This window comes from Theropithecus gelada, chromosome X (assembly GCF_003255815.1).
Source record: "Theropithecus gelada isolate Dixy chromosome X, Tgel_1.0, whole genome shotgun sequence".
NCBI classification, from domain to species: Eukaryota; Metazoa; Chordata; class Mammalia; order Primates; family Cercopithecidae; genus Theropithecus; species Theropithecus gelada.
In genome coordinates, this window is record NC_037689.1 from 106,629,327 (window position 1) to 106,647,768 (window position 18,442).

The 18,442-nt window shown below is 34.8% G+C and overlaps 1 protein-coding gene across 2 annotated transcripts in view; it reads left to right on the forward strand.

The window, feature by feature from the left end:
* COL4A5 (collagen type IV alpha 5 chain) overlaps positions 1-18,442 on the forward strand; it is a 273,060-nt gene that overhangs the window by 168,938 nt on the left and 85,680 nt on the right. For both annotated transcript variants that reach the window (XM_025373371.1, XM_025373372.1), the window contains exons 29-31: positions 2,984-3,134; positions 11,257-11,370; positions 16,759-16,926. In XM_025373371.1, the coding sequence (XP_025229156.1) occupies positions 2,984-3,134; positions 11,257-11,370; positions 16,759-16,926 (433 nt within the window). The remainder of the gene's footprint in view (positions 1-2,983; positions 3,135-11,256; positions 11,371-16,758; positions 16,927-18,442) is intronic.

An 18,442-nucleotide genomic window follows, 5' to 3' on the forward strand; every position in this document is an offset into this window, starting at 1 on the left:
TTACCCACAGTAGAACCTCTTTCAGAATTGGAATCAGTCTTGTCAAACCCTGCTGCTGCTTTATCAACTAAGTTTATATAATATTCCAAGTCCTTCAGTGTCATTTCAACACTGTTCCCAGCATCTTCACCAGGGGTAGATTCCATCTCTAGAAATCACTTTTGCTCATAAGAGGCAACTGCTCATCTGTTCTACTTTTATTATAAGATTGCAGCAATTCATTCATATCTTCAGGCTCTACTTCTAATTTTTGTTCTCTTGCTACTTCCACCACATTTGCAGTTACTTCCTCCATTGAAGTCTTGAAACCCTCAAAGTCATCTGTGAGAGTTAGAATTAACGTCTTCCAAACTCCTGTTAATATTGATGTTTTGACCACTTCTTATGAATCCTGAATATTCTTCATGACATCTAGCATGAAATTCTTTTCAGAAGGTTTTCAATTTGTTTTGCCAGATCCATAAGAAGAATCACTATTTATGACAGCTATACATTACACAATGTATTTCTTAAATAATAAGACTTGAAAATTAAAATTACTCTTTGATCCATGGGCTGCAGAATGGGTATGGTGTTAGCAGGCATGAAAAGAACATTAATCTCTTTGCACATCACCATCAGAGCTCTTGGGTGATTAGGTGCATTGTAAATGAGCAGTAGAATTTTGAAAGGAATCTTTTCTTCTGAGGAGTAGGTCTCAATAGTGGGCTTAAAATATCCAGTACACTATGCTGTAAATACATCTGCTGTCATCCAGGCTTTATTGTTCCATTTATAGAGCACAGGCAGAGTAGATATACCATAATTCGTAGGGCCCTAGAATTTTTAGAATGGTACATGAGCATTGGTTTCAACTTAAAGTCACCAGCTGCATTAGTCCCTAAAAATAGAGTCAGCCTGCCCTTTGAAACTTTGAAACCAGTAATTTACTTATCTTCTCTAGCTATGAAAGTCCTATGAGCATTTTATTCCAATAGAAGGCAGTTTCATCAACATAGAAAATCTGTTGTTTAGTGTAGTCACTTTCATCAATGATCTTAGCTAGATCTTCTGGATAACTTGCTGTAGCTTCTATGTCAACACTTGCTGCTTCACCTTGCGCTTTTATGATGTGGAGACAGCTTCTACCCTTAAACCTCACAAACCAACTTCTGCTAGCTTCCAACTATTCTTCTGCAGCTTCTTCACCTCTAGTCTTCAGATAATTGAAGTTGGGGCCTTGCTCTGGATTAGGTTTTTGCTTAAAGGAATGTTATGGCTGGTATGATCTTCTGTCCAGATCACTCAAACTTTCTCCATATCAGCAATAGGGCTGTTTTACTTTCTTCTCATTCGTGTGTTCACTGGAGTAGCACTTTTAATTTCCTTAAAGAACTTTTCCTTCACATTCACAACTTGGCTAACTGTTTAGTGCAAGAGACCTAGCCTTCAACCTACCTTAGCTTTTGATATGCCTTCCTCACTAAGCTTAATTATTTCCAGCTTTTTATTTAAAGTGAGAGATGTGTGACTTTCTTTCAGTTGAACACTTAGAGGCCATTGTTGTGTTATTAATTGGCTTAATTTCAATATTGTTATGTCTCAAGGAATAGAAAGACCTGTGGAGAGGGAGAGAGATGTGGGGGAAATGGCTGATCAGTGTAGCAGTCAGATATTTACAACATTTTTTTATTAAGTTCGCCATCTTATACAGGCACAGTTTATGGTATCCTAAAACAATTATAATGGTAACATCAGTGATCACATATCACCATAACAGATATAATAACAATTTAAAAGTTTGTAATATTGTGACAATTACCAAAATGTGACACAGAGACAAAAAGTGAGCACATACTATTGGAAAAATTGCACTGATTGATAGACCTGCTCAATGTAGGGTTGTCACATACCTTCAATTTGTAAAAAATGCAATGTCTGCGCAGCACAACAAAACGACACACAAGGTATGCCTGTACGATGGTCAGCTCCCTCTGTGCATCTCTATAGAGTCATCATCCCATGTCACCTCTGTTCATGCCTGTGTGATGATTGGTTGAAATGGTGTTGAATATCATTTCCAGACCTTCCTATACTGTTGCCCTCTGTCCCAATTCCATTACAGATACATAATGCAAATCACTACAATTGACTTAGTAATACTACTAATAAATAATACTGTTTGAGTTACTTTTCATTCCTTTTATTATTTCTTATCTAATGTTAAGCTTTCCTCAGTCAACCTTTAGCAAACTGCTGTGGTATGTAATTATTGTGACTATTCCTATATATTTTATCTGTGCGTAATTGATTTAAACCTCCTGTGTTTTGTAATTATTACTTATGTTTCATGCGAAAAACAGTTAACCATGACACCAGTTCTCCTGAGAAAACCACTTCTCTATTGGTTGGTTCTTTTTATTATGAACATTTTCAAATGAAAATAAAAGTAAAATGAATAATACAAAGAGCTTTCATATATCCATCACCCAGATTCAAAATTATTATGATTTTATAACATTTGCTTCATCTATTCTTTTTTACTTTGCTCAAATATTTTAGCCAAATCTCAACACAGTATCATTTCACTTATAAATGCATCAGCATTCATCTCTAAATAAATTGACATTTTATACAAAACCACAATGTTGTTATTGTACTTAGTAAAATTAAAAATAATTGTTTAGTATTATCTAATACTCAGCCTATAATCATATTTCCCTACAAGGATAGTCTGTTCTTTAATCTCATGCTCTCTCAGTTTTTTTTTTTTATCCTGAATCCAGTCCAAATCATCTAATTTGTTTTACTAAACCCTGTTTCCCATCCTTCCATATGTTTTCTCCAACATACCAATTACTTTTGGTTTAATTATCTTCTCCTCTCCCCCCGTGGAAATAAAAGTACTGTCTTGTATTTTTGGCATTGAATTCTCTGTGGTAAACAATAAGGACCAGAAAAGTCACGGGAGTTTTTGTTGTGTTTTGTCATCTATATGCTCAAGGGTGAACCAGGATTTGCATTACCTGGGCCACCTGGGCCACCAGGACTTCCAGGTTTCAAAGGAACACTTGGTCCAAAAGGTGATCGTGGTTTCCCAGGACCTCCAGGTCCTCCAGGACGCACTGGCATAGATGGGCTCCCTGGACCAAAAGGTATGAAGGCTGTCACTGCATCTCAATTTGCTTTTAACTTTTATAGAAATTGACACCTTTGGGAAAATTTATGGGTGATAAGCCCAATTAACTGGAAACCCCATGCTACCATTCTGTTACTGCTACACATTTTTTTCAATCCTTCATTGATTATTTTTGTCTTTTATTTTATTGAATAGATAATAAAATCATGGCCGGGCGCGGTGGCTCACGCCTGTAATCCCAGCACTTTGGGAGGCCAAGATGGGTGGATCACCTGAGGTCTGGAGTTCAAGACCTTCCTGGCCAACATGGCGAAACCCCATCTCTGCCAAAAATATAAAAATTAGCCAGGCGTGGTGGCACATGTCTGAAATCCCAGCTATTTGGGAGGCTGAGGCAGGAGAATCACTTGAACTTGAGAGGCAAAGGTTGCAGTGAGCCACTCCAGCCTGGGCAACAGAGTGAGACTTCGTCTCAAAAAAAAAAAAAAATACAATCATATATGTTACAAAGTAACACTGAGAAGTCTTCCTTCCAACCCGTCTTCATCCACTTTGTTCCTTTCCATCCTCTTATGTAACTATTTTTTATTTTCCTTTCTTCCCCCCGCCCCCACCTTCAGACAGAGTCTTGCTCTGTCTCCCAGGCTGGAGTGCAGTGGCGCGATCTTGTCTCACTGCAACCTCCGCCTCCCAGGTTCAGGCAACTCTCCTACCTCAGTCTCCCGAGTAGCTAGGATTACAGATGCATGCCACCAGGCCTGGCTAATTTTTGTATTTTTAGTAGCGATGGGGTTTCACCATGTTGGCAAGGCTGGTCTTGAACTCCTGACCTCGTGATCTACCCGCCTCTGCCTCCCAAAGTGCTGGGATCCTTCCCGTGTTTCTTACATAAATACTAGCCAATAATTTTTTTTTTATTTTCTCTGTTCTTAAAGGAGAAAGTATTATCTTTTGGCTTTATTTGCACTTTACTTATTTTCCTTTATCAATAGACAGAGATCTTGACTTTTTGAAAATAGGTGCCTAGGGTTAAATTGCATGGATATACCATAGTTCATCCCAGTTGCTAGTTGCTAAACTGGATTTTTGCCAATCATTTATTACAAATAATGTCATAGTGAATAATCTTCCAGGCATATTATTTCAGATGTGTTCAGGTATAATAGTAAAATAGAGTGATAAAAAAGGATTTTCTGAATTAAAGGGTAAATGCATCTCTGAATATTGTCAGATTCCTCTCAATTTGCACCATTTTACACTCCCACCTACAATGTATGAGTGTGTTTCCCCACAGCCTTGATAAGTGAGTATGCTGACAAACTCTTGGATTTTTGCTAACCTGATGAAGTAAGTAGGTTTCTAAGTATATTTTTAAACATTTTATTGCGAAAAAGTTTTAAGTACTGCAAAAAATAATAGTACAGTTAACAGCTGTATATCTACCACCCAGATTCTACAATGAACCTTTTATCTCCCTGCCAACGTTTTATTTTTAAAAATTTCAAAAATAACAAAGTAGATGGAACTTTATTGGGACTACTATATACCCATCACTGATATTTTATTATCAACATTTTACTGTGTGTGCTGTGTCACATATCTATCCATCCCTGTCTCCATCCATTCATCTATTTTTGATGCATTTCAAAATAAATTACAACAGCTATATACTTCTCTCTAAATACTTCAGCATGCATAACATAACTAACATTCCATAGCTGTATATTACTTTTCTTTTGATACATAATTCACATTAAATGAGCTGCACAAATCTTAAGGGTACATTTCCTGGATTTTGACAAATGCATACACTTGTATAACACAAATCCTTATCAAGATGTTGTTTTAGAAATTTTCCTTATGCCCCTTTCCAGGCACTCCCTCTCCCATCATCCACAGTGGCAACTATACTGTTGATTTTTTCATCATAAGTTAGTTTGCCTGTTCTAGAACTCCTTATAAATGGAATCATATGGTATGTACTTTCTTTCTAAGGCTTCTTTCGCTCAGCATGTTTTTGAGATCCATCCATGTTGTCATGTTTATCAGTAGTTCTTTTCTTTCAATGAAATCATTGAGTATTTTATTATGTGACTGTATCATGGATACCTGGGTTGTGTCAAGTTTTTGGCTCCTATGAGTGAAGCTGTTCAAGACATTTTTTACAATTCTTTTTTATGGATATGTGATTTCATTTTGCTTCAATAAACAACTACGAGCAGATTTGTTGGATCATAAGTGGATGCTTAGTTGTATTGGAAACTACTAGACCTTTTTCCAAAATGGTGATACCATTTTAAATTTACACCAAAGTGGTTTAAAAATTTCCATTGTTCCACATTTTCTCAAATTTTAAACCCAAAGTGGTTTAAAATTTTCCATTGTTCCACATTTTCTCAAATTTTGGAATGTTGGTAGGTGTGTAAATAATCATATTGTGATTTTAATTTACATTTCCCTGATGACTAATGATGTCGAGTTCTTTTCTTATGTACTTGTGAGCTATTTACATGTTCAAATATTTTGTCCATTTTGAAAAATGGTTTGTTTCTCACTTTATTATTAAGTTGTAAGTGTTATTTATGTATCCTGCATACTGGCACTTTCCTAGATATATGTTTATGAGCATTTTAGCCCTGGCTGGCTGACCTGTTCATTTCCTTAGTGTATTTTGATGAATAAAAGTTTTAATTTTATTGAAGTTTCATTTATCAATTTTTTCTTATATGATTATAATTTTCTGTGTCTTGTCTAAGAAACATTTGCCTGCCCCAAAGTTGCCAAGGTATTCTGTGTTTTATTTTATAAGCTTTATTGTTTTAGTTTCTATGTTTAAAACTATTACACATGTCAAATAATTTTTGTTCAGCATCATTTGTTTAAAATAACCCCCTCTCTATTGGATTACTTTGGGATCTGTGTCAGATCAAATAATAATATATGTGTTGGTCTATTTCTGTGCTGTCAATCCTGTTTTATTTATTTATTTTGCTATCCTTAAGCCAGTACCACACTGTTTATATTATTGTAGCTTTATAGCAAGACTTGAAGTCAGGTAATGTAACCCACCAACTTTGTTCTTAAAAAAAAAACCCACACATTTCTTTGGCTATATTAGATCCTTTGCCTTTACTCTCAGAGTGGTTTAAATTTGTATGTATCTTACTGTGAGTGAGACTTGCCATCCTTTTATGTGTTAAGGGCCATAGTTTTTTTTTCTTGTTAACTGCCAATATCCTTTACCCACTTCTCTGTTGTTTCTTCTACTCCTTTGATTTTGAGTTATCTAGTAATGAGAAGGAATAGAACTAGTAAAGCTGACTTGGATTTTTTTTTCCTTTCTGATTTGCAAGAAACCTGATTTCCCTGGTCAATGTTTTGGCTCCTAGTGAATAATCTGAACAGGGCCATGCTTCTGGAACATGTTGGATTGATTTCTATTAAAGCAGTAAGACAGCCCAATCCAATTTTAACAAGGCTAGATTGTATTCTGCCAGCAAAAGCCCCAGACTAGCCCAATACAAACTCTTCTTAGATAAGCTCTTAAAAAAATACCTTTCTGTTTTTGAGTAAACAATTCAGGCCAGCTGTAAACTGTAACACTCAAAGTTACAAGTTGTGTTTCCCACCAGTTATCTCCCATGGCTGTAGACCTGTAACAACAAAAATTACAGATAAAGATATTCGAAATGATATGTGGCAAACAATCTTCCTGTGGAAGTTACCCACTCACTATATTTTATCTATATATGTTCTTGAGACACAGTGGTAGTGGTAGTGAAGAAATGCATTGAAGGTTATTTAAACATGAATTTAACAGGTATTTGCCTAATCTTTGGAAGGAAATTAAGATATGGCATTCCCATATCCTCACAGGAGTAATTCTCAGTCATTAAAACCTGAGTACAGTTCTTTAGAGGCTAGAAGAATAAGTGTTTGGGATATTCTGCCATGTAACTCCTTCATTCTTCAGACGTTTATTATGTTCTATGCCAGGAAATACCTGAATCACTAGAAACTGAAATGCATAGTTTCTGATCTTGAAGATCTTAGGGATTGCTCTCTACTGTGAGAAAATCTAGGTGGCATCACCATGAAAGTGATTATCTCAATGGGAACTTCTATGAATATGTGTCACTAATATTTTGGATCAGTAGACTACACTCAAAACTCAGCAAGCAGATCACAATAAAAGTTCACCTACCAAACACACACCAATGACTGGGTATTAAAACTCAGTTACTAAACTGTAGGAAAGGTTGATGCAACACTTTCAAAACAATGTAGTGACCAATAATAAATTAATAAGGCTAATACTCATCATGATATATCTATACGAGGAAGAAAATGTGCTTAAGGTTGAACATTGGAATCACATTATGCAAAAGAGAAAAAAAGATGATTTTGGAAGCATTCATTTTACCTCATATATTACTTTTGTTCAGGGCCTTACCTAAGGTGCCTGGAGAGGTTTTATATAGACGGTGACAGGTGAATTTAGTCTTAAGGGAAAGGTGTTCCAGGCAGCAGGAATAACATCCAAAGGTATTATTGTGACAAATATTGTGTGCTTGGAAATGTGGAAAGAGATAGAAAAGTATATAATTTATGATAACAACAAATCTTTATAAGTAAATATGACAAACAACTGCATGCCCATAAATTTGACAACTTAGATTAAATAGACTAATTTCCTGAAAGATATAAATTGTTGAAGCTCACTAAAAAAGAAATAGGTAATCCAGGAATCTATTTTATAAAAAATTGAGTTGTAGTTAAAAACCCACCAACAAAGAAAACTACAAATCCAGATGGCATCGTTGGTAAATTCTAACAAACATTTAAAGAAGCAATAACACCAATTCTACACAATCTCTTCCCAAAAATCGAAGTGGAGGGATCACTTTCCAACCATTACATGAGGCCAGCATTATTTTGATATCAAAGCCAGGCAAAGACATATGAGAAAAGAAAGCTGGGCTGGGTGCGGTGGCTCACACCTGTAATCCCAGCGCTTTGGGAGGCCGAGGCGGGTGGATCACGAAGTCAGGATATCGAGACCATCCTGGCTAACACAGTGAAATCCCATCTCTACTAAAAATACAAAAAATTAGCCGGGCGTGGTGGTGGGTGCCTACAGTTACTCAGGAAGCTGAGGCAGGAGAATAGCGTGAACCCGGGAGGCGGAGCTTGCAGTGAGCCGAGATTGCGCCACCGCACTCCAGCCTGGGCCACAGAGCGAGACTCCGTCTCAAAAAAAAAAAAAAAGAAAGAAAGAAAGCTGTAGACCATTATCTCTCATGAACATAGACGTAAGAATCAAGTAAGGATTATCCTTAGAATACAGGCTGGTTCGACATCTTAAAAATCAATGTAATTTGCTATATCAACAGAGTAAAGAAAAAAAACTATATTACAATCTCAATAAATCCTGAAAATTATTTGATAAGTTTCAATATTCATTCCTGGAAAAATAGTCTCAGAAAATTAGGAATAAAAGGGAACTTCCTTAGCATGATGAAGACATTTGCAAAATCTTGATCCATTATGTTTAGTGGCATACAGATTGGAAAGCAAGAAAAAAACTCTCTATATTCATAGATGACATGATTTATACTTAGAAAATCCTAATAAATCTACAAAAATTACTAGAACTAAAAGGTGAATTTAGTAGGATCATAGGGCCAAGCAAATATATAAAAAATAAATTATGTTTTTATATACTATCAGTGAACAACTAGAAATAAAAATCAAACAAAAACAGTATAATTTACAATAGCATCAAATGACATGAAGTGCTTAGGTATGTATAGATCTAACAAAAATGTGCAGGCTTTGTATGTGGAAAATTATAAAACAATGTTGACAGAAATCAGATACCTAAATAAATGGAATGGTATATTGTGTTCATGGATAATGTTAAGATATCAATTTTCTCCAAATCAATCCATAGATTGAAAATATTCTCAAGGAGAACACACAATTTTTCTTCTAAAATTTATATGGTAAAACAAATGACCTAGAATAGCCAAAACAATTTTGAGAAAGAAGTACAAAGTTGGACAATTTATAGTACCTGATGTTATGACTTAAAATAAAGCTACAATAGTTAAAATAGTGTGGTATATGTGAAATATAGGAAAATAGATCATTGTAACATAATAGAGAGTCTAGAAATACACCCACATATTTAATTTTTGACAAAGTTGCTAAGGCAATTTCAACAGAAAGATAAGTCTTTTCAACAAATGCCGATAAAACATAAAGCAATTGGACATCCATATGCAAAAAAACAAACAAACAAACCAACATAACAAGCATCTACCTGCACTTCATACCTTGCACAAAATTTAGCTCCCCATGGATCACAGACCTAAATGCAAAACCTAACATTATCAAACTTGTAGAACAGAAGCAGGCAAACTTTTTCTGCAAAGAGCTAGAGAGTAAATATTTTAGTCTTTATGGGCTACATTTATGGTCTCTGTCACATATTCTTTTTTTAACAACCCTCTAAAAGTGTAAAAACCATTCTTAGCATGTCGGCAGCACAAAAAGAGGCCTATAGGTCATATTTAGCCCATGGGAAGTACTTTGTCATCCCTTGTTTTAGATGAAAAAACATAAGAGAAAACTCTGTGATCAGATATTAGGCAAAAACTTGTTAGAATACCAAAAAGACAGTTCATAAAAGAAAAATGGGATATATTGGACTTTATTAAAATTAACTGTATTTTCATATCATATATCTGAAAAAGGACTTATAACCAGATTATATAATGAACTCTCAAAACTCAATAAGGAAACAAACAGCCAAATTTTAAAATATAGTTGGAAAAATGAGCAAACAATTTGAGTAGATACCTCACCAAAGAAGACACCTGAATGGCAAATAAGCACATGTAAAGATGCTGAGTATAATTTATCATCTGGGAAATGCAAGTTAAAACCACATTGAGATACCACTTCATAAATATTAGAATTGGCCTTTTTTCAAAAAGGATAACTGACAAAAACTGCTGCTAAGGATGCAAAGTAACTCGAACTCTCATACATTGCTAGTTAATATGCAAAATGGTGCAGCCACTTTGAAAAACAGTTTGACAATTTCTTATATAGTTAAACATTGTCTTTGCACATGACACAACAATTTTACTCCCATAAAAAATGTGAAGCTTCACATAGAAACCTGTAGAACAGTGTTAACAGCAGCTTAGTGCATAATCACCAATAATTGTAAACACCCCAAATGTACCTCAAATGGCAAAAAGATTAACAAAATGTGCATATTCATCTGATAGACTAATACCCAGCAGCAAAAAGCAACTACTGATACACATAATAACATGGATGAATCTCAAATGCATTGTATTAATTGAAAGAAGACATATTCAAAAGGCTACATACTATTTGATTGCATTTGTATGACATTCTGGGAAAGAAAAATCTGTGAGACATAAAATAGATCAGTGGTTGCCAGGTAATTGGGATGTGGGGATGAGCTGACCACAGCACACAGGGGCTTTTTTGGGTTTACGAAAATGTTCTATGTCTTGATTTTAGTGGTGGTTATGTGACTATATACCTTTGTGAAAACTCATCAAAGTGTACACTAAAAAGGCGGAATTTTAGTACATGTAAAAATTGTTTAAAGTGAGAGTGACAGAGGGACAGTCAGAAGATGGAAAGATGGACAGTGAAGTTTCTAATGTCAAAGAGATGTTTTACTAATGATGGGAGAAGCTTGAACATGTTTATAAGCCATGGCCCTGAGTTAGTAAAAAGGAAAATGTTGAAGGTTATCTATCTTAAAATATAGGTAACTTGAAAATATATTTTAAACTTATGAATATATAACTGTCCACAATGAGTTACTAGTAGAAGGAATATGTGGTTTGTAATCTTTTGTACTTTTCTGTGAAGTTGATTTAAGTATTGAAGTAGTGATCAGCGTATGTTAAAATATAAGGTTGTAACTATTAATGAATTCCCTGTCCTCTGCTCTGGATACTTATGTGTACTTTTCTTGCTGAATGAATGCCCAATTTTTCAAGATTCTTGCTTAATATGATATGGTTCCCAAGGACTAGTGACTCAGGTGTTGCTTTTAATATTTAAACTGTATTTGTTTCTTAAAGGTGATGTTGGACCAAATGGACAACCTGGACCAATGGGACCTCCTGGGCTGCCAGGAATAGGTGTTCAGGGACCACCAGGACCACCAGGGATTCCTGGGCCAATAGGTCAACCTGGTAAGATTAGAGTAAATGTGCATTTTGTAGCACTCATAATATATACATTGGTTAGCTCACCAATAAAGTGAAACCTACAAAACGGTCTTCCAGAAACAGCGCTTAAGAAGCAATGTATCTATGTGTATGATTTTATAAAAGTGGAAAAGTACAGGACACAGCATAAAAGCTACTTTAATCCCTGATGTTTGCCCTCTGAGTTCATCTAAAATTGATGATTTCCAATAATGCAATTGCAGTGTGTTATTATTGATATGTAATTGTTGAGCTAGACATAGTCTTGGAAGCAGAGGCCTAGAAACTTCTTGTGCTGATCATTTCAGATCTGAGTAGCTGTGCAGCATTAATAGACCCTTGTGGAACCTCTTAACATTTCTTAGCACATGAGAACTAGAATTAGAGTTCTGCAAAACTTTCTGTAAAAATATATTTTAGGCGTTCTCATTTTATTTTTTTTCAATAAGTAAGTTGAGATTTTTTCCCTTTTTGCCCCCAAAATAGCAATCATCTTGCAATCCATCAGCACTCCAAATCTTTACTTTTAATATTTTATATTGGATACTCAAAAAGGTCCTTTGTCAACACGTAACCTAATGGGTTTGCCTCTATAGATAGGAAATCATATGGTTCCTCTAAGTTTGTGTGAAAGCATATTGAGTTTCTGGATTCTGAGCTGTCTGGTGATGTGAATTCTCATTATCTTAATCTAGGTAGGTACAGTAAAGGCCACCTTGGGGCCATCATTATGTTATTGCAAAGCACCATAATAATTTATGAAATTAAAACAAATATGAAATATTTAATTGTTCCTTAATTCACATGAATACATCTGAAGGCTTAAATACAGAGTTCAGATGTGCATACACTTATTTGAAGCAATGGCTATATATTTCCTGACCTTAAATGACAGTAGATATTTTGTTATTATTCTAAAAATTTAGAAACTCGGGTTAACAATATAAAAAGCCTATAAATGTTACTTTCATTTATGTACTATTTTACAGTTGATTACATGGCACATTATACCCTTTTATGTTCTCTGACATGTCACTACTGATTTAAAACTAACAAAACTTAGAGTGTTGCTTTGAACCAGGCTGTTACAAAATAGCTGCTTTATCAGTTATGGAAAAAACATTCTGTCCAACTAGCATAGCAGAGGGATCTTCAGGAAAAAGCACTTATTTTTAGGTTTGGCTACTAAAGGTTTGACCTGCTGTTTTTTGTTTGTTTGTTTGTTTGTTTTCTTTTGAGACAGAGTTTCACTCTTGTTGCCCAGGCTGGAGTGCAATGGTGCGATCTCAGCTCACTACAACCTCCACCTCCCGGGCTCAAACGATTCTCCTGACTCAGCCTCCCGAGTAGCCAGGATTACATGCATGCACCACCACGCCCGACTAATTTTTGTATTTTTAGTAGAGACAGGATTTCACCATGTTGACCAGGCTGGTCTCGAACACCTGATCTCGGGTGATTTGCCCATCTCGGCCTCCCAAAGTGCTGGGATTACAAGTGTGAGCCACTGCGCCCAGCCCCTGCTGTTTCACAGAGGTGGATAAAATGAACTTACCACTTCTAATACGGTGTTTTGTCATTTGTTTCAGTTCCAAAAAGTGCAGGAGCCTTTAGAAGCATTTTGAATTCTTAAGTCACAGCTGAGTGAGAATAAAAAGAGGAACACCATTAATATGAATCTAAACAAAATACAAATATGTTAACACGTGTCACACTTTTTCAGATTTACCAGATACTCTGTAATGTTTTATTAATCTAATGTTCTCTCTCTATCCCTCTGTTATATCATATATCTGACAAAGGACTTATAACCAGATATAAATATAATATATAGATAAATATAATATAGATATAAATATGAATATAGATATAAATATATAGATATAGATATATTGATTTATAAAGTATAAATAGGATGGGCAGGAAGAAAAGTAATAATGCTGAATTTAACTTCATCTATTTGTGAATATATGTATAGCCATAGAATTAAAGATATTAATATGGTTCAACAAATAAATGAAATTAACAGGAACTAGCATGAAAATTTATTGAATTCACTCTTAATATAGAAATGTTCTCAAATCACAGTACTTTTCATTTTACTATGAGATGGACCACATTTCATATTTATACAAGGCACATATACTCACTTTTTAAGTAAATTTTACTTATATCACCAAAGTAGAATATTATCTTAGTTCATTTTAAAAAATCCTGATTTATGTCCATAAATCTCAATAACAAGGTAATCAGAAAAATTATTACTTATATCTTGACAAACCTACTTATGTTTCATAGCTGAAACTCTTAACTATCAATGTTTTTGTAATAAGCTTATTTAATATACTTGTATTTCAATTTGCAATAGGAAAAATACAAAATATTATATACTTTTATCTCTCTATTGTAGAATGTTTGCATTATGCTTTTCAGGCTTTCCTTTGGACTCCAGTTTTCTATTATTTAATTAAGCTTTTACTATTTGCCTTTCTCTTTTCCAAACCAGGCTATACAATTTAACACGTTTATAAGTTAAGGTCCCCTTGAATATCAATTTTGCATTCCATAGCAGGGAAATAAAAGAAAAATTGCCAAAGGACTAGAAACAAAATATTTTTCATCTCATGACCTACTAACCCAGGCAGAAATGGAGGTTGTTGATTCTTGTTATTTTCTTTGGCCATTACCTACACAATTACTGTCTTACTGAATTTTTTTAGAGATCGGTTAAATATACTCTATTTCATGTTCACAGATCATATCATAACCAGAATCAAACGTGTTATAGTGCCTGTCCAGTCTCAGGACAAAGCGTATGGCTAAATCAGCTAAGGAGGAAAAAAAAAATTCATCACCACTAATGTGAATCAAAACAACAACAGCAAAACCCTAGGAATTGTTTATGAATTATTCATGTCATGTTCATAGATGAAGGAGAAAATAGTTTTCTAACACTTTAAGAGGCTACAAAACCCTTGGGTAGGGGGAGGGAATGTGTATGTGTATGTATGGAAAGTTCTCACGCATAATACGTGTTTTTGAAATTTTCCTTTTTTAATAAACTGGTTCCATTTGGCTGCCAATAAATTTAGAACATCAATATATCCCTATATCACATCTGTAGACATATCCATATAATTCTTGTTATTGTGGGGAAATTTAGCAGAACTTTGGGATTTATATTGACTTCTTCATCCTGCATCTTACCAGGATGTGTATTCCTGACAGTATTCATGGAAAAATCCATGCTATGGAAGGAAGTATAGTATAATGTCTGCTATTACTACTACTAATGATAACGATGAAGAAAGAAATCCTTGCCTAGTGCATGCAAGCTGTTTTTCCATAATCATAGGCTAGTAATTATTGATTTATCTATACCCAACTTGTTGTAGTATAAAATTAAATTAAGTTTTAAATTTGAACTAAACTTTAGGAGCTTAAATTCCAAAATGATTATTAAATCATTAAGTCAGAGATAAACAATTGAAAAGCTGACCTTTACCAAAAGGTAATACTTTTGTGAATGTAAATATTTTATTGGCATTATTGACAAATACATTTCATTTATAGAATATGCTATATGAACATCTAAGCAAATGCCTAAAATAAGTTTTTTCACTCATTTCTAATATAAGATAACAGTGAATCAATGTCTAATAACTTCTGTTTGTAGAGTTTTATGTTCTAATCTTTAAATGCTTAGTTGTTTTTCCCCTAACCTAACGAATCTTTTTGCAACTTACTTCTGCTTGGGGGCTCAACTTGCTGCTGAACTGTAATTCCCTGCCTCTTGAACATCAGGTCTACCAGGTACTGTAGTTCTTCCTCAAAAGCCATATCTTAAAGTAAAGCTTTAAACATGGAAAACAAACATTTGTCCAGATTTAAGTCTTTGGTTTATTTTCCTTATTTTATAGAACTGCTCTCTTGGAGCATGTTTCAAAAGATAAATTATTTATATTGAAAACCCAGCTATTAAAAATCTTTGTGAGCTATAATATAACAATAGATAATGATCCATATAAAGCTATAATCGTGTTCACTGTTAGGCATCATATCATCTTTCACAAATATATCAAATCTCTCATTTTTATAGTCTTTTGCTATAAAATGGCAGCATTGGAACCATCACTACTTTGCCAACTGAGTGTAATTCTCTAATCTTCAAAGTGGATTTTGTCAGTTTAGGGCCATGCTGAAATATGACATAAAACAGATCTTAAAACCCTAGCATCTTACTCTCTACAAAAATAATCACCAGTGAGTCTTCAACAATAAATTTAGGTCTTATTGTTGAAAGGACACTTGGAGTGATCATCTGGCTCAACCCCTAGTTTCCAATTGGTTATGACATAATCCCCATTTAGCAGATGAGGATCAATGTTAAGTGACTCATGTAAGTTGCACAGCTGGTAGGCTTTGGAGTGTGAACTTAATTCTTTTCCCATAAACACATTCTTTTTTAACCACCTTGCTTTTTGGGGAGAATCAACCTTACAGAAACTTACTAAGGTTAAATATTTTTTGCTGTGTCATTTTTTTTTCTGTAAAGTCTTGGTTGGAGAAACAAAAGATGACAAAAAATACTAATAGTAATGTATTATTAATGTATTTTTATTTTTTTCATTTTTTATTTTTATTTTTTTTTTAAATTTATTTATTATTATTATACTGTAAGTTGTAGGGTACATGTGCATAACGTGCAGGTTTGTTACATATGTATACTTGTGCCTTGTTGGTGTGCTGCTTAATGTATTTTTAAAACGATGTGCAAAACAAAGGTAAAATATGATTTAAAAGTTCAATTTAAGTGACTTATTCAGTAATCAATAATTTTGGGAGCTCATAGAAATGTGTACTAATAATTTATAATACATTAGAGCAATGCAAATTTAAGTGTGGTCAATAGACCAGTGTCGTCGAATAACTGTTATCAGTCTACAATAGGATTAATATAAACGTTGAGAACAAGCATTTAGAAATTTTTATAGCAATTTGATAGTGTAATTGTATCTGTTGAATATAATAACTAAAAAGGTAGGCTTTTATTTTGCATCTTTGGCTTTTTATTTCAGTTTTAGTAATTTTTATTGTATTTTATAAAAATATTAGTCCGTGATTAACTAGGAATTAAGAAAAGATTGGCCTTTCGCCAGAAATAATTTGAGAAGCACTGTCTTAGAGCAATCTGCTTGAAAATCCTAAAGCTTGATTGTTCAGTTATTTTGTGTGCATGATGTCAAAAGTATCTCTAACTCACTCTTAGGTCTGTTATACACAGGGTTCTATCACTTGTTTACTAGAAATGTAACCAGATACATCTTTTAAAACTACTTCAGTACTGATTAATATTGATATTGTATTAACTAGGTTTACATGGAATACCAGGAGAGAAGGGGGATCCAGGACCTCCTGGACTTGATGTTCCAGGACCCCCAGGTGAAAGAGGCAGTCCAGGGATCCCTGGAGCACCTGGTTCTATAGGACCTCCAGGATCACCAGGGCTTCCAGGAAAAGCAGGTGCCTCTGGATTTCCAGGTAATTTGTTTAAAGTTTTCTCTGATTTGGATTAAGGAAATTAAAACTAATACGACTCTGGCAGATAATTCCCATGTTACACTTTTCTAGATTGATGTGATCCCTTAAGGAAGAGTATTAAATATCTATGACTGCAGGAAGCTCACTTTGCTATTTTCACTGCACATTTTCCTCTGTGAGAGTTCCAGTTATAGATTACTGTATAACAAACAACCCCAAAAGTTAATGGTTTTAACCAACCTTTTAATTTTGCTGAAGATTTTGCAGCTCTAGAATTAAGGGATGACTTGATTGGGTCATTTATCTCTAACTCACATGGCCCCAGCTGGAGAGTTTGGGGCTGAAAGGTCTACTTCTAAGATGGCACTTCTCTGACATCTGGGTGTTCATTAGCTCACATGTCATCTCATCATCCATGGTACCTCTTCACATGGCTTAGGCTCCTCACATTATGGTAGTATAAGGCTGGCTGCTCCCCTTCCATGGCAGCTGGCTTCCAACAGAGAGAATTCCACAAGAGAAAGTGAGTGTTTCAGAAACTACAGGTAGAAGCGGCAAGATTTCTTTTCTTTCGCTCTCTCTCTTTCTCCCATTCTTTCTTTTTCTCTTTCTTTCTTTCCTTTCTTTCTTTCTTTCTTCCTTCCTTCTTTCCTTCTCTTTCTTTCTTTCCTTCCTTTCTTTCTTTCTTTCTCTTTCTTTCTTTCTCTCTCTCCCTTCACTTCTTTTCTTTCTTTTTTTCTTTCTTTTTCTTTCTTTCTTTCTCTCTTTCTTTCTTTCTTTCTCTTTCCTTTCTTTCTTTCTTTTTCCTTTCTTTCTTTCTTTCTTTCTTTCTTTCTTTCCTTCTTTCTTTCTTTCCTTCTTTCTTTCTTTCTTTCTTTCTTTCTTTCTTTCTTTCTTTCTTTCTTTCTTTCTTTCTTTCTTTCTTTCTTTCTTTCCTTTTTCTCTTTTCTTCTTTCTTTCCTCTCTTTCTTTCTCTCCTTCCTTCCTTCCTTCTTTCTTTTTTTTTTTTTTTGAGACAGGTCTCACTCTGTCACCCAGACTGGAGTGCAGTGGGACATGATCACAGCTCACTGCAGCCTCAAACCCCTGGGCTCAAGCCATCTTCTTGCCTCAGTAGGAAGTAGTCCGAAGTAGCTGGGACTACAGGCACATACCACCACACCCAACTATTTTTTTTTTCTTTGTAGTAATGGAGTCTCATTATGTTGCCCAGGCTGCCCTCAAACTCCTGGCCTCGAGCAATCCTCCGAACTCAACCTCCCAAAGTGCTAGGATTATAGGCATGAGCCACCGTGACTGGCCTGCAAGACTTCTTTTAATCTAGGCTTGGGAGTCACACAATGTCATTTAGAAAAGTGTGAGGTACAGAATCAACCCTAGTTCCAAGTGAGGGGTTTATACTAGATTGCATATACTGGGACATATGGTTCACTGGGGAGCCATCTTTAGAGATTAGCTACCAGAGTGAGTCTCCTTATTCATGAGTATCAGCAGTAGTAGGCACGAAGGTCAAAAA